This window comes from Limulus polyphemus, unplaced genomic scaffold (genome assembly GCF_000517525.1).
Source record: "Limulus polyphemus unplaced genomic scaffold, Limulus_polyphemus-2.1.2 Scaffold740, whole genome shotgun sequence".
NCBI lineage: Eukaryota > Metazoa > Arthropoda > Merostomata > Xiphosura > Limulidae > Limulus > Limulus polyphemus.
Genome location: NW_013666350.1, coordinates 399156 through 416864, shown reverse-complemented (window position 1 = coordinate 416864; position 17709 = coordinate 399156). Strand labels below are relative to the sequence as shown.

The 17709-nt window shown below is 30.9% G+C and overlaps 1 protein-coding gene across 3 annotated transcripts in view; it reads left to right on the top strand.

Moving 5' to 3' along the window:
- The first annotated feature begins 213 nt into the window (after positions 1 to 213).
- The window catches only part of LOC106460280 (protein FAM149B1-like), a 57650-nt gene continuing 40154 nt past the window's right edge, over positions 214 to 17709 (top strand). The window contains exons 1-5 of one of the 3 annotated variants that reach the window (XM_022386966.1): positions 214 to 231; positions 2183 to 2244; positions 5703 to 5791; positions 16317 to 16427; positions 17417 to 17519. In XM_022386966.1, coding sequence (XP_022242674.1) covers positions 5754 to 5791; positions 16317 to 16427; positions 17417 to 17519 — 252 coding nt within the window. In that variant the 5' untranslated portion in view covers positions 214 to 231; positions 2183 to 2244; positions 5703 to 5753. Of the gene's footprint in view, positions 232 to 339; positions 414 to 566; positions 998 to 2182; positions 2245 to 5702; positions 5792 to 16316; positions 16428 to 17416; positions 17520 to 17709 lie in introns of those variants that run through there. The other 2 variants (XM_022386965.1, XM_013919969.2) reach the window with 2 other exon arrangements.

Genomic DNA, 17709 nt, shown 5'->3' with positions numbered 1-17709 from the left:
TGTGAATTATAGTGTTTGTTCAAGTTAACTGACTGCGGGAATTAAGTGTATTGCAAAGTTGTATTGAGAAAAAAATAAATTAGTTTTATTTAAGAAAGGACTTGTATTGCTGAAGTTTTTCGGAAAGAATTTCTACGGAAAATTAACATACGACCAGAGGCGTAACAGTTGATTGAAATTAATTTTAACTGGTGAAGATAACAAATTAGTAGTGTAACTGATACAGGCAACGTAAGCTGTATCATAGAGTTCATTTCATTTTTCTAATTTATCTAAAATTCACTAATAGTTTTGTATTGTCGTAAATCAATAGGAAAATAGAATATTGTTTGTGCTAGTCAATATCAATTCAGTTAGGAATTTTGCAGAATATAAATTATTAGATAACGAACTAGAAATGATGCTTTGATAGCGTAAGTGACTCATTAATGTTAAAATTTACTCTAAAGCCAGTTTAGCTATTTTAATTAAGTTTTGGGGGAGGAAAAATACTGCATACACAACAACCTGGACACAAATCACAAATTTCTTGTAAAACTAAAACTAAAAGAAACAGCTAGTACAGATTACAGTGCCACCGACATTGACACCACATATGTAGCGTAACGTAAATTTATTCTGTAGTGATACTGATATTAGTACTGTGTTGTTAATGCGTATATAACGTTAGTTATTGGTACAGTGGTGATGTTACTGTTACTTCTCGTAGACTACAGTTACAACTCAAATTACAATATTTAGAATACAAGTTACAGCTTACATTATTGCCAGTGTTAAAATTCAAGTTACTGTGTTGGCAGAGGCACTGTTGTTGCTTCTTACATTATTGCCAGTGTTAAAATTCAAGTTACTGTGTTGGCAGATACACTATTGTTGCTTTTTGCTATTACTATTAGTAACTAGTACTAGTAGTAATGTATGATTTCAAGTTCAAGCTCTTCTTAGTTTAGTTTCAAATTCAACTAGAGATTTGTGGTACAACTTAAAAATAAAAGTAGTAAGTACATTATCACTATTATAATATAACATTAACAGTATGATTTATAATTAGTGATAAGGCAATTTGTACTTAAAAACAACAACAACCGAAATCTATATTACTGTCAGCTTTATTCTTGCATAGAATAATCTTTAGATTTTACAGTTCAGGATAAAATGTTTTGACTTTAACTCGTTTTATTTTAAAATTAGATATTAACTTTAACCCTTGGCTTAACACAATGGTCAATAATTCACTTACAAACAAGTATAACCAGAGAACTTTTAAAAGGTACACCTTTCTTCCTCAATTTGTCCTTCAACAGTTTAAGTTCAAAATGATAAAGAAAGGCCTATGTAGTATGTATCAAAAGTGCCCTGGCTCTAAAATTTCTTAATTTTCTCGTTAGTGCACATTACAATTTATTATGACTTTAGCTAGTAACACTGGTTTAACAAATCACTTCAAATTTGTAGTTTGGCAGTTTTGATGACTGTGGGAGAAGTTGTATAGTACTAGTAGAAATATTTTAACATTATAGACCCTAAAAAAGTCAAATAGAGAATTTTTGTTAAACCATTAGTAACTACACTAAGAGTACTAAATTATGTAATTGCTATTATTACAAGCATTGCATTGTATTCCTTTGAAACTTTTCCCATATAATTGGTATATCATTGAACGTGTAGTTTTTCCAAACTTTAAGAAAGTTTGTTATATGCTTTTATCTATAGATTCAACTAAATTAATGAATGGCCAGAATGAATGACACAGCTACCTTCTCTCATAAATGAAAGTTAAAATCTGAAAACTAGTATTGTACTGATGTGTTTCAAACTTTCAATTTAAAGAGTTAATATTAAAGTCAAGCTTTCTTCGGTGCAGTCCATTTGAGAATGTGGAATACAATAAAATGAAAATTATGTTTTTAGTCCTCACATATGCACTAGATAAGTGGTTCCAAATTTTTTTATTTCTTCATGTATTCCTTCATGAATCAAAAAAAAGAGTCATGGACCTTTATGTTTAGATGCATCTGTAGAAGCTAATATTATTGTTTATAAAAGTAGAATTAACATAAATATACAAGTTAATGACATTTTCATATAAAACATTATTTTCATTTAGTCAGATATTTTATCATTACTTTTCTCTTTTATATAATATGGAAACTCAGTTTTTACCATTTTGGATCTCTTTTAGAATGCTCACAGACATCTAAGGGTTTGCAGACCACAGATTGAGATCACAACACCACATGATAGGTAGGTTGTTCAGGAATTTAATTGATTGACTAGTTTTGTATTTCTTCAGTGAGTTTTAGCTGTACAAGACAAATGAAATAAATCTCTGTGGGAGTTTTTATTTAAATTTTGTATTTAAATAAGTCTTTAATACCCAGTAAATTATACATGTAAAATTTCAGGTTCCAGGATTCTGGTAAAAGTAACTATAAAATGTGTTTTTAAGGCCTCATCATTTACATGTAGACTGTATAACATGACATAAGATCAATAAGGGACAAATTGGTCCTTCAAATTTGTCCCTGCACATCCACCCCTGAGGAAAAGCAAAAATTAAACACATTATTTGATTTTTCAGGAAATTATTTATTCTCATTTCAAGCTCTTCTACTGCTGATGGCAATTTATACCACAAGCCATTAGCCCTGTTAGAAACATAGCTATTTTAACTGTAGCCTAGGCTGCTTTTTCTAAACCTTAACCTTATGTTCTTCCATTGTGTTTTCTTCAGAATGTAACACAAAACAATCAGAGCCCTTTATCATATTGGTCTCCCAGATAACCTTGTAAACTTCAGTTAGATTATCTCTTAACCTTCTTAATAGAATATTAAGAGAATATAAGTTAAGAGAACTTACCCCATAAGACAAACCTCCATTCCTAGAATCATTTTAGGAGCCTTACTATGAAACTCTTTATTATAACTCAATTGCTTTTTTAGATAAGATCAAAATAGAATATAGCATACAAAGTTAAGTGTAACTAGTAATTCATATAAAAAAGATAATTAAATCTTTTGACTCAGTATGTATATAATACTCCATAAAATCCTTTTAGCTTTGCTACTGGCACTGCCTTGATAGCTTAAGTAACTTATCCATCAGTATGCCAAGATTTCTTTTCTTTAGTCATGCTGTTGTGTGGGTTCCCATTTATAATAACAGTTATCTAAATTATGATAAATTGGATGCATTGTTTTGCACTTGCTATGAATTATGATGACCGGTCATTTGACAAATATTTCTCCAAGTAGCCAATTGATCCAAGTCATTCTGTAGTATTTCAACTGTTAGCATCCTCAATACAGGTAGAAATACCCAAGAGTTTAATGATATTTGCAGAATATATTTATTTAATAATAATGCCACAATCATATTGTTATTTTAAATAAGAAGCAGCAAAGCAAATATTTTCATACTTATCGACATAACACATTAATATATATTTAAGATAGTTTGACATTTTCCATTTATATTTTACCATCACAAATCAAACTTATATAAGCTTAGATTTTATGTTTTGGTTGATTTTTTTCTTCTTTAAAGACAGATAGTTAAAGTCACCTCTTATAGTAATCCAAACTAAATGTACTCTATAGTCCACATATCTATCTGACAAAACTATTCAATACAGTGATTCTCATTTTCTGAATGGAACTGTGCTATTTTTATAAAAGAAGTTACTCATCAAATCAAACAGTAAATGAAAGGTAAGGGTGCATATTTTACTTTCTTTCAAAGGTAATCAACTAGCAGATTATATTTGCATAAAGTTTGTAGTAAATAACTTCAAATTCTTAAAAATGTCATGACATAAATGGAAGCATGCATTTTATATGAATAACCACTATATATATACCACTATTTACAATATGCAGTACAGATAATCTTCTTTAGTTTCTGTTACTGTACAACCTCTGTATGATAGTCTGAACTTGAGCATGTGATAAGTAATTCTTCGTCCTAGTTCTCCAATCACCTCACAAAAGTTTCAGTACCTGTATATAATTAAAGAGTCCCCTGTTAGGATCTTCTTCGTTACCCAGCCTCATCAATTGCCAGTGGCTTATATCATGTTTGGAACACTTTATTAAAGTAATTATTTTCATCCTCTTCCTTCTCAAAAAGTCTAGACTTCATAATTTTCTGATTATTTCCTTTCTTCTTTAAGTTCTTTACCTTACCTTTCATTCTATGATCCTGCAAATTTTCCCAGAGAAAAGTCTAAACTTTACCTCAAACAACTCCATCAAGTCACTCAAGTCCTTTAGAAACTGTATTTTAAATGATAATTTCAAAAGAAAAATCACTCACTCTTTACACTTATCATATCCCACAAACCGTTAATATTGACCCTTGTAATGCACCTGTTCATAATTAACAGGTATGAAACAAAAACAACTACAGAGCCAGACAATACAAAAATAAATAAAAAAAGCACTAAAAGTAGCAGGTATGAAAATATGTTTTATCTTGTAATTATTAATAAGTAACAAAACTCATCTTTAGTTACAATTTTATAGTCACAAAGTAAAAAAAAAACTAACTAAATCTAAAATAATAAGATTGACAGTTCTCTAAAACAAAAGGAAAATAAAACTATACACTCAGGAAATAAAAACACTAAAACGTAATTACAGCTAATTCCAAACTTCCACTTTAGAAATACATTGATCTAATTCATTGCATTGAATCAATTACCTGAAATTTTAAGGTTTAATCAACACTCTCAATCTGTTGTCCATACTGCATGTCAACTTCACATTCTTGTTTTTATAGATGAGCTCTGATCTTGATGTGGCTAATGGCTATTTGCCTTCTTTCTTTTCCTTGTGATTGTACATTGTAAGTTATTATTTTGGAAAAGTGTGGGAGCTGCAGCATTACTGAGGAAGGCAGCAGGTCTTATCTTAACTACACTCTCAATCTTTATCAGAGTCTTTATTTTATTCCTAGTTTTCCAAAGGTAAAGACTTTTTCATTTTTAAAGATATGAACACTTTGTTTTAAAGGTTTTGCATTTACTGGGGGGGTGGGGTGAATAAACTAATATAAAGCAGCTGTTTAATCCATGTAATTCAGCATGGAAGCTTCTGTTCTAAAGATAGTTTTTTTGACTTGTATAACTAGTACTCTAGACATCGCATGTGATTAAAATTTAGTATAAGTGAGGAATTTTATGCATTTGGACACCATGTAAATGGTAGTTCATAAGTAATTTGTTTCTTGATGTTTTAACGTTGATGTTGCACAGCTTTCATCTCAGCTAAATATTGGTCAGATTTGTTTTTGCAATTCATTTAAACATACAGATTTTGCAGCATAGCTCATCACTTAATGTAATTCAATATCAAAATTTCAATGTGTTTAAATGCCTAGAAATATGTATCTGAGTTTGCTACTTGATTCAAGTTCATCTTAAAAGTTTAAAGGGATTTTAAAGTTAGATAACTATGAATAGTATTTGGTAAAGTAGAATGTACAGTTTTGCACAAAGTAAAAACAAAATAGTGAGTGATATGTTTGCATATGTGTGTTTCTTAAAAGGAAATTGTATGAGTTTGCAATATAGATGAGTCCTCAGGTTTTGTATGCTTTGTTTTTATATAGTTCTCTTTTCAAAGATAACATCACTATAGGTCTGTGGTTTGGATGTTTAACTTTTTGGTACTTGAACTTTATAAATTTATCTTTTTTTAGGGTGTATGTACAGATATAATAGATGGGCACAAGTATAAAGATGAACCTACCATGACGGGTCGTATTTCTAAGAGAAGTGTGTTGGAAATGTGAGTTTCTTTATGTGTTATTTTGATTAACTTGTGTTTCATCTACAGTCTTGATATGTTTATACGTGTATACTGGTGCAATTCTGTGACATTGCTGTCCTAAAATCTTGAAACAGAAACATGTACAATTCAGTATTCACAGTGTTCACATTTGTCTGTACAATATGCATTTAGACAAATTGATTATTTTCAAAACACTGTGGCATGGCTATTTGGTTTTGAAATCCATTACAAAAAGTATGTTGGAATGGTAAATTGACAAACAAAAATTTATATGAATAGTGAAAATATTTCACGTAGAGAAATACTTCATATTTCATCTGAAAAAGAAAGATGATTTTCTGTTGAAACATGTAGTATGTTCTCTACATAAGATAATTTTCATTTTACTTTTAAGCTATTATTTGTCAATTTACTATTGTATTAGCATAATATACTTTCTTATGCAAGTAAGTATGTTGAATTCTAGTTAATTAACGTAATTTTCAAAATCTTAGATGCACCATATTCTCTTAATGGTAAATCAATTGATCCGGTGTTTTGTATCATCCATAATTGTTATACAGTAATACAGACTTATCTTGTGTTATCTACTGGAGATATTATTCAATATATTTTCTATGACAGTGTATTTCAAATGCTGTTTTTAAATTAATGATGTAAATAATATTTATACTTGTTGAGCATAACCATTGTAAGAGTTGGTGTTCAAAAACAACCAACCATTCCAGTTTTTTTCTCTAGATATCTATGTATGCCTCTTCAGAAAAGTATTTTGAATGTGTAGACTATGGATTATGTCTTAGTAAATGCAAGTAGTCGTAAGTGATGTTAGCAAAGTTTCATGAAGTGTGTTCCATTTTCATGAGATTGATTGATTGATTCTGTTGAAAGACTTATAAATAAAAACATTCATCAGGTTTATAGCTCAAATGTTCCTAAAATATCACAGGCCAGAACTTGATCTATGTACTCAACGTGAGATTGAGTCCAAAACTGCTAGTTTCTAAAGTATTTGTTATATGCAGATGATTAATGGTATAAATTAAACCTGAGTTTACAGGGATTCAAAATGTATATTTCATTTTGATGTAATGACTCAGTTTTATATTTTATCTTTATTTTTGAAATAAAAAAAATACTTCATTCCCCCTCATTCCACAATGTAAAATTGATAAAATGTGAACCACATGCAAATCAGAAAACTTTTTGCATTAGAAGTGTGTCTATTGAGAAAGGAAAGTCATGCCCTACATTGTGAGAATGTGTCCTGGATGTTTTCAAATATGATAAACTCTTTATTTAAACAAATGCATATGAGTCAATTAGTTTGCCAATCTTGTAGTCACCATGTAACCATAACTCTGAACGTACTACGTGTATTTTTACAAAACTTGGCAAGCTTTCAGTAAAGTTACAATTCTGTTGCATACAAAAAATATAATGTTTTAATAAAGAGTTTTTGCTAAGGATTTGTCTGTGAATTTATGAAACCTTTACTGAGTCAGTCTGTTTCAAACAAGATTTTCATGATAAGTATAAAAATACTTCTTTTTGTCTTACAATTTTCATATTCCAATATGATACCTTACCTCCTCTCACATAATACCTTTTCTTGCCTCGTGCTGCCCTCTATATGCTCAATTTTTGCTTGCCACTAGCCTTGATGCTCCCACCTACTCTGAAGTGCTTACACATAGTATAGCTGTGCTGTATCATTCAACACTCTTCTAGTGCATCTGACTCCCTCTATACTGTAGAGTACTTTCATCGCTTCTCGATTTGCCATTCCAGTATGCAGTTGTGCTCTAATTTTGCTCAGTATTTTTAATTTTTGTGTACAATTTTCAGTTCACTTTATTGTATTTTGACATCTTAGTTTGTTGTCATTTTATTTCTGCTTACTTAGTTTGTTGTAGAATATTTTTCTTTTAATTTTCACATCATGAACTCTCACTTTAATGCCTCTAATACGACCTAAGTTGTAAATCAGGCCACTGCTGATCCATTTATTACTTCTGTGGTTTCAGTATCTACTTTTTTTTATTGAGGAGGTCTGCAAAATGAAAATTCTCATGCAGCCTGCTGTCTCCAGATACAGGGCTGGATATCTCGTTCTCAGGTGAATTTGATAAGGATAATAAGAATTTGTACAACTTGTTCCCACCTCCTTCCTTTGCCATGCAATCCCATGCTTCCCTTTTGGATTTTTCTTGTCCTTTGTTTGCCTTTTTGGAAATGATTTCCAAGGTATGTTACCTTTTATCTATTTCCCCTATGTTTTTTATTCTTTCTCCTCCCTCATTCATTCTGCACCTTTGTCAAATTATTTAATGTTCCTGTCTCTCCTTATAATTGATTCCATGCTGATAAATTTTTAGCACAAATATGTTTGGGTGACAGCATGCTTTGTCCTTCACATTTATATGACTCCTATGCTTTGGGGTATCGTAGGTCAGATTTTCCATATTTTGACTCTCAGACTTTGGAGTCTTTGATTCAGATATGGAGGTCTGATCTGGAGACTATATTGAGATAGGGCTCCTTTATTGTTGGTATTTTCTTGACAGGGATGCCCTCTAGTTACATGTACATCTCCCTGCTTCCTATATAAGAGATCTTCATTTGACTCCCTTTTTTCACAAGTCTGTATTTGTGGATCTTCCTGATACATTGGAATCTGGGGTGGATGCTCTACATCAACATTCCTCCCCAACCTTCTTAATTTCTCATTTTTCCCAGCCCTCTCCTACTTTGATTCCCATTTCTCACCTCATGTTTCTTCCCCACTACCCATGCATTCTTGCTGGGCTTGAGAGGTGAGATGCTAAATTGCTATGTTTTCCAACACCAGTTACATCAGTGACTATCCAATAGGTTCTGTCACAGTTGGCCAGGTTTGTCCATCTGTAGCATCCATTCACTACAGATCCTTGGAGATCTTCAAGATATATCAGAAGGATTTTCTCTTCATCATCTCCCCCCTCCCATTATCCACTCTTCCCATTTCCTTCCCTCCTCCACAGGATCCTGTCAGGATTCTTGTCAAAAGCAGTTCGAGATATTTTACACAAGGACACTATCAAACAAGTATGTCACCTTTCTCATGGGGGGGTTCTAGTCTCGGCTTTGTGTGATTCACAAAAAGACTGGGAATTTGTGTCCTATCATTGACCTATCCAACCTCATCTGCTTCATTGACCTCCTTTGGTTCACCATGGAGTATTTCTCGTGTTTCAGTGGTTGTTCACTCCAGGTCACTGAATGACAGAGGTTGATATCTCGGTTGCATACCTTCATATCCCTATTTTTCCAGACTCCAGATGTTACCTCTGTTTTATACATGGAGCTCGAGTTTTCCATTTTCACAATTTACCTTTTGGTCTGGCATCAGCATCTAACATCTTCTGTCATGTTGTCAGAGCCTTTGCTCACCATCTTTATCACCAAATTTTGTGGTTCAGTTACTACATGGATTACTGGCTACTTCCCAACAAGCCTCTCTCGCTCGTACACATTTCCTCCTGCAGAGGCTGCTCAGGTGGGATAGTTAGTCAAGCTGGAGAAGTCCTATCTCAACCCCACACAGTGTCTGATTCATTTGGGAGTGTTTTTCGACACTTTCCTCAGAAGGGCCCAACCTTCTTCACTTTGTTTGAGATTGATGGAGCTCTTGGTTTCCAATGTCAGATCCTCTCATTTTCTTTCTGCATGCAAGATTTGATCTCTTTTGGGGATCTGAGGATCCATGGAAGCCCTTATATCCTGGGGTCATGCACACATACATGGTTTTCAGTGGGTGTTGCACAGTCAATGGAATCTTGTTTGGGATCCCTTGTATTCCATCATCATCCTCTCTCCTTCCCTCCAAGTAGATTTTGCCTGGTGGCTCAACAGAGACAACATCTCACCTAACATTCCTCTGCTTCCTCCCTGCCCTGATTTTCACCTGTTTGCAGATGTTTCTCTTATGGAATTTGGAGCATGTATGGATTCTCAGGAGATTGCAGGTCATTGGACAATGATCGGATTTTCCCTCCACATCAACTTATTGGAACTTATTGCAGTTTGTTGAGCCTTGGATCTTTTTTTCTACCTTTGGTACAGGTCTGTTTGGTCATGATCCATATAAACAATTTGATCATTGTCTCTTGCATCAGTCAACATGAGAGCACCCATTCATTTTCACTTTGCTTTCGAACATTGGATCTCCTTTTTCTGATCCAAGTCTAAGCAAGTCTGCCTTCTTGCTTGTCATGTTCCAGGTGCTCTGAATCTTGTAGCAGATTGGTTATCTTGTCCAGACAAGATTCTACCTATGGAGTGGTCTGTTGCTCCCCAATTTATTTGGTGGTTATGCTCTCAGTTTGGTACTCTTCTTCTGGATGCATTTGCCACCCTTCTCATTACTAAACTGCCCCTCTTTTGGTCTATGGTTCCCCATCCTTTAGCTTTGGCAATAGATGTTTTCAGTCAGAATTTGACCAACCTTTACTTTGATGCCTATCCTCCTATCATTCTTCTCCCTTGTGTTCTTTCTCTAATCCAAATCCCTTAAATGAATATCAAGTTTTTCTTGATAAAAATGTTTACCTTATTTCTTATTTTTTCTACTCTACAGTGAAATCATCAATGTACAGAGAAATGAAAGATTGAAAAATATGAAATATAGTCAAAAATGGAAGACTTTCAGTAAACATTACAAGATTTTTATACATAAAAATTTAGATTTTTTACTTGATTATCTTTCATGAAGATTTGTCTGAATATATCCCATAATTTTGTTTACTAATCTGAGTGCAAAGTGATTTTCATGTTAAGATTGAAAATACTTTTATTCATCTGAAAGTTTTAAATTTCATTTGTATAATCTCTAAAACTTCCTAAATAATTATATAACTTTATTTTTCAGTAAAACTTTATATCTTGTATGTTATTTCTTCTACTCTAACTGTCAAATTGACCAACCTTGTAACCACCAAAAAATTTTTTAAATAAAACTAAATTACCCTTTTTCATTCTAGAATGACTTCAAATTATAACATGAAACTAAATTTGTTTATCCTAAATAGCTTTAAACTCATAACAGTATACATCTGTTTATATTTAAATTTTATTGTTTTATTGCCCTTTGAACTGTGTCTAACTTAATATTTCCACCATAAAATTTGAAAATCAATTAGCAAATGTAGAGCTTATGTGTTACTCTATCAAATTACATAATGCACTGGCTAGTAGCAAGCTGCTCACGAGCATACCTCATGAAATTTTATTATTATTATTATTTTTTATTTAACCTAATCTAAACTTATCTAACTAAAAATATTTTAACTAGTACATTGTAGTTACTTTTATAATAATTAGTAAAGAATACACATGAAAAACAAGAAATAAAGTACCTACCTGGGTCTTCTTTTTGTTTGCTGTTGACTGTTGATGACACTACTTTTTTATACTACTGCACTAAATAATTTTTTATTTAAATAAATAATGCATCAAATAACACAGAATAATAACATGCAAAAAGCAGACAAAATAATCAGTTAATCGTCAAACCCAACAATTAATTACATTCAAGTAATCGGTTATTCTCACATGAAACTTGGATAGTTGGAATAATCAAAAATAGTAATAATTGGAAATAGTAATTAAATTGATTACATCCATGAGTTGTGACACTAATTGATCAAGCTAAACAACCTTGAATTAATCAAAATTAATAATGAAAAATTGAAATGGTGATATTTTGGTTTCTTGGGTAGCAGTGGTTAGTGGCAAATAAAAGTGGGTAAATACCCTTGTTTGATGATCCAGGTCAGATGGTGGCATGGTAGGAACATAGGTTGTCTCTTATATGAGAAATAAGTAAATGCTATTTACCTATGCATATCCTCAACTACACCACTGTTGGGTGGTTGAGATAATCTAAAACAGTAATAATTATTTATACTAATTCTAATTAGTTGATTATTTTCACGACAGTAATTGACTTGTAACCTTGATTAATTGATTATTATCGTGACAGTAATAAACTTACTTGTAATTTTGATTAACTGATTATTTTATGTGATACTAAGTGATGTAATTGATGGTCATGGGTAATCAATTATACAAGTAAATTGGGTTAATCACCCAACTCTATCTACTGCTACATATAGTTTCAGAGTTTTCTGTGACTGTTTGGTTCATGTATCAGAATGAATTCAGTGTATGTACATATCATAACATATACATTTCCTTTGTCAGTAAGCATTTTTCATGAACTTTATATATATATATATATAATTTTTTATACATAATAGTCATTCTTAACTATTGAATATTGTCATAGACAAGGGTAGTGCAATTACAAATAAAAAAACCACTTTATTGAATTATTCACTATGATATTGCTATATTGTAGAATGTGTTAAGATTATGAGCTCTATAACTATGTGAAACATTTACTGCATTTTATAAGATTAATTCAAATGTACAGGAATTCTACATCTACTTTTTTCTGATGACAAAATTTTCCTATTTTAAAGGCAGTTTTTCGTAGGTTAATTTAAAACTTATTTGTGATCACAAAATATGTGTACAGCATAATTAATAATATTAAGGATAAATTAATGTATTAATTTTATATTTCTAATACACTAGTGCTTTATCTAACTTTGATAGGGAAACTCTGTGCATTTAATATGAACATCTGTATACAATCTTTTTACTTATGTTCAATCAATAAAAATATTCAGGAAGTCCTTATCATATGTATTTTCTCTTGTTATATTTGTGTCGTAATAAGTCACCAGAGGTGTTTGTGTATGCAATATCAAGTCAGATCCTAAAAGTACCAATACAAATATATATAGTGTATGTATTTGTGTTGGTATAAACTTTATTCTAAGGTTATTTGATCATTCTACATGTAACATGGTGTATGCCTTTTTTGCTAATTTTGGATGAACTGTACATAATTTTGTAAAATCTGATGATGATGAAACCATTCTATTTTTAATAGATTTTCCTGAATTTGAATCCTCTCTAAAAGTATTTCTTTCCTATGCTCGTTATCATTTGTGAAATCATGCTTGCATTGAACTGACAGATACCTGTACTGTTAAAAAAAAAAAGGTCCTCTTTCTATTATCCTTTGGAAGACCACATTTTCTGGAAAATATCACTAGTTATTTTTAAGGTCTTTCAATTGGTTTCTTTCTTTAAGTATCACCTTGTTTTTTATTTATGTTAAAATTACATGTATATTTCTTTCTCTAAGAGGAGAAAACTAAACACTAAAAAAGATTAAATTATATAAAAAACTTAATAGATGCTTCATTATTTGTGAAAATTTTAATATATGAGTGTGTGTTTGTGTACTATATACAGAAATGTACAAAACAAGTATAGAAATAATAAGTTCTTGGCTGAAGCCTTAGCTGTATTGCTGTAGACTCCAGCTGTGTCAACTTCAGAAAACCCCAAAAGCTTTTGCAATGAGTAATAACCCAGTCAAATAAAAACACTAACATCTGATTTCTTTTTGGTGGTGTAAGGATGTCTGGTTGTTTTTGTTTTTGAAATTAATTTCTGAAAAATATGGAGTTTGAGGGAGTATCTGGACACTCCCTGGACCCCTCCCCCAGATCCACACATTTATAGCATTAAATAATACAGTTACATAATGATACATTATAAACATAACACAATGAAAAAAAACAACAATAAATTTACACATCATCTAACACTTAAGTCAACAAAAAGCTGGTGGTGGATGCTGCCAGTCAGTTGCCTTCTCTCTCTAGTCAGCAGCTCACAACCAATGACTGATAGGTAGTCTTAGTAGCTTTGCCATGACAAAAAAATGGTTGAGCAAGTTTGGTGGTAATAGGAATCAAATACAATAAGATTGTGATACCTCCAGTGGGTAGAGCCAGATAGCCCATTATGTAGCTCTATGATTAACGAACATAATGGCAGTTTTTCAGTTACTTGGTGATATACTTGATTAGTTGGTTATTTTCATGACATTAATAAATGTGGCTGTAATTTTGATTAATTGATTAGTTTATATGACACAAGTCAATGTAATCACTGCTTATAGGTAATCGATTATATCAATTAAGTTGTCCAGCTCTATTTGTATAAGAAGTCAAAGCAAAATATGTATATTTTCACAGGTTCAGTCATATTAATTTACTTGCTAATCTATTAAATTTTTACAAAATATTTTAAATATTTGAATTTCAAGGATTAATCTAATGTACAAAGTCTTTTGTCTATAGCAGGATTAGAAATAAAGTTTCTATTGTGTAAATTTTCAATACAATAATGTCTTCGCTTGTGATTAAAGATAATTCAGTGCTAACTATATATAGTAGCTAATACAAGAAATATGGTAACTTTATGGTCTCTAGTTCCCTTAATAAAAGTGTTCTTGGTATTATTTACCCTTTATGTTACATTGGTCTTATGAATGCATTTTGCATACCTGTACATAATTTATATTGCAGAAAAACAAAAACATCAAAATTAAACATGAAATATAAAGTAACTGAACAATATTTACATATATTACTACCTTTCAGCATAGTGAGTATTTTGAAATACACTTTCTCTTAAAATTTTACCTGCCTGAATAAATGTACTACTATTTACTTGACTGTTAGCTCTGGAGAGTAAATGAGTGTTGTTGTTTTGTTTATTCACGTTTGTTGTCACATGGTAGGTATGGTAATAACATTTATAGACTAAAATTCAGTACATATGTGCTTTATAAAATCATTTTAATCCATAAGTAAGAAATAGGCAACTAAATACCAGGTAGTTTTATCGTTTGAGTAAAACTACACATGGCTGAGCAGTAGTTACTAAACTGATAGTCTAATTTTTTAAGGCCATTGGGTTTCTTTCTGCTCAACATACATTTATAAGTATGTAGTGGCAACATTGTACTGATACAGATGACTCATCACTGCATGTACTCTCCACTTATTTTTACTGTCAGTTGGGGATTGCTGGTTATTTTGACATATTAAATAACCAGATCAAATACTGCAAATATTTTTTGCACAAGATAAGTGTTTTTTTTTTGAACTCAAAGTAAGATTTAACTGTATGTTTAAACAAGTAGCAGTTGAAGAATTATTCAGTTTCTATGAAAGTGCTGTTTAACTAAGAATATATATATATATATATGTGTGTGTGTGTTTTACTGAAATCATTTTATGTATATCTTGCACTAATTAAATATGAAAGCAGTAATCTACAGTTTGCTGGTTTTTTAAGTGTCAGTGAAAAGTATTATTTTAAATTATTAATAACTAAGTCAGATTTTTTTACTTATATGTAAAAATTATATGAGGTTTTATGAAGATATATAATATATACGAGTAGTTGGTTTGACTTGTTTTAAGCTCATATTAAATTAATGTATTGCTTACATAAATCCATAAGTAATTTTTAAAGTTCTTACATTTGTTACATCCTATGGAGTTTTCAAATAATTAGACTGTATTCTGTTGTCCAAGAGGTTAAGGAAAGATTTTATGGTGCAGTAACAATTAAATGTATGGGCATTCCATATAAAAAAAAAATATTGTGATTTGAGTTCAAGTGTAGTTTAAAATTATATTTGAACTATCTAATGTTTACTGTGTCTTGATTAAAACTGAAAAAAATGTTATACATTGCTCATTGTAACATATCTGTTTATATACATCATCAACAGAATGTTAAGTGTAAATGTTTAGAGGCTGGCACCGTACATGTTAGAAAAGTATCTTATCAGCTTCTATCAACCAGTAGGGACTGTTCAAATAGATTTTCACAAAGATTTAGGCATTACATATGAACTGGTATCTGTGTTTGCTCAGACATTTATCTATACGACTTACTGTTATGAGATAGATGTAGTAGTCCACAAATACCATACTTGTATTTTGACTGGTGATTGTTTTTTATCATCTGTAAAGCAGATGTTGTGGATGGTTACATGTATTATTAGAACAAGAGAAGTTATGCTTAGTTCAGAAAAATAAAAGTGGCCTCCCAAACAATTTTTAGTTTATTTTAATTGTTCAGCCTTATTTTATAACCATTTAGTGTGAGGTAAAGTTACTGGTTCTCAGACATTTTCTGGCCATTAAAGTTATTTATTGTATTTTATGGAGTATAAGAAGAATGTACAGAAAATATCATTATTTAAATGCATCCCTAAATTGGAAGATCTTATTGTCATAGGGTATGTAAAATAATATCACATACTTCCCTTTTTTTTTGTTTTGAATATTTTTGGGTAATCCGCATCAGTATTATTTTTAAGAACATTGGTTATCTTCATTTTACAAAGTGGTTCATTTCTTCTAACAATTACTTATTGGGAATAAAAGTAGCTAATTCAAACAATTAAGGCATAATTTATTGGTGTGTATGATCATAAGTGAACCTAACTAAGTGTGTGTTCAAGTCAGTAGTTTAGACCTCTTTACATTATTTACATAAAGAGAAGATTCAGCTGTAAATTTTGATACATCACCCACAGACGTGGACTTTCACGTACAGTACTTCAGAATCATCCACTACCAGAATTGCTTGATGATTTGATAGAACAGCCGACAAACCAAGCTGGCAACCAGAAGAGTATCAATGCTGAGTAAGTGAATGTTTTATGAGTTGTAGATGTTCCTTATAAACATTACTAGCATTGTGTGTAACTATAGCAATGAGGGGTAAACTTTTGCAAAAGAGTAACTTTTTCTATACCTCCAGAAACCTCATTTTGCATACTTTGTAAAAGTAAAAACTGTTTTTGTTCAAAGTGTTTGAGCTGATCTTGTTTCATGTTAATTAAGATATTTTTTTTCCTGTATATTTGTATCCAAGTAGTATTCTAATGGTTAAATTTAGTTTATCTATTTGTTTTGAATGTTTAGTGTTCGAAAGTCATTAGTGTGTGCTTTTGTTTTGAACCTTTCACTTAGGTAGACAATCTATTCAGCTTTATTTATATGTCTTATTGCCTATTGATTGTTAACTTCATTCAAAAATATTGAGAAACATTAGTTTACATTGGTCAGTAGTTTGTTGTTCATTAGAAAGTATTTCTTACATAAATACACACACATGTATGCACAGTCACAGAAATTATACCTTTATTAATTTCATTTGTTAAAATATTTGAAAGTAAAATTTTATAATAGTAGTATATAATCTAAGTTTACCAGAGGCTTCTAAGAAGTTTGAGATTTATTTCACTATTTTATCATCCATACTAGAATATTCAATGTTTGTTAGTGAAATAATCATGTTGTATGTATGAAGTCATGTTTGGACTCTCTGAGAACAAATTAAATGTAACCTTCAACATTTAGCAATTTTGGCTTTATTTGTATTATTATAGTCCCATTATTGCTTCATAATAATTAGGATAGTTCAGAAAATTATGCATATAAAGTCTTAAAAATATTGAATTAGTCTGATTTGACTTTTTAGTTTTCAGATACAATCTGTCTCATTGCATTTTCTTCTCTTAGGCCAGTGTACGGCACCAAGTGTCAGCTAATGCAGAATTAACCACTTTGAGATGAGTAAAGGTTTTATATGATGTATTTTGCAGTTTCTCTTCATTCATTTTATTTTTAGATATCAAGGGTCCTGTCTGTTCCCAGACAATGTTCTTGTATCTGACTGCAGCTGGACAGGAGATACACAGAGAACATTAAGTTCTTGTTCTTGGGGAGATGATGTAATTACTATATCTTTAATTACTCTTTAGTTAAGAAACATAGTATGGTTGTGTGTATATATAATAATCAATCATCATATATAAATAAATATATATACATAATTTCTTGTTTCATTGAAATTTTATGTAGTATATAGATATTGTATTAAAATATATATATAAAGGTTGATTTTGCTTCAGGTGTTGTGAT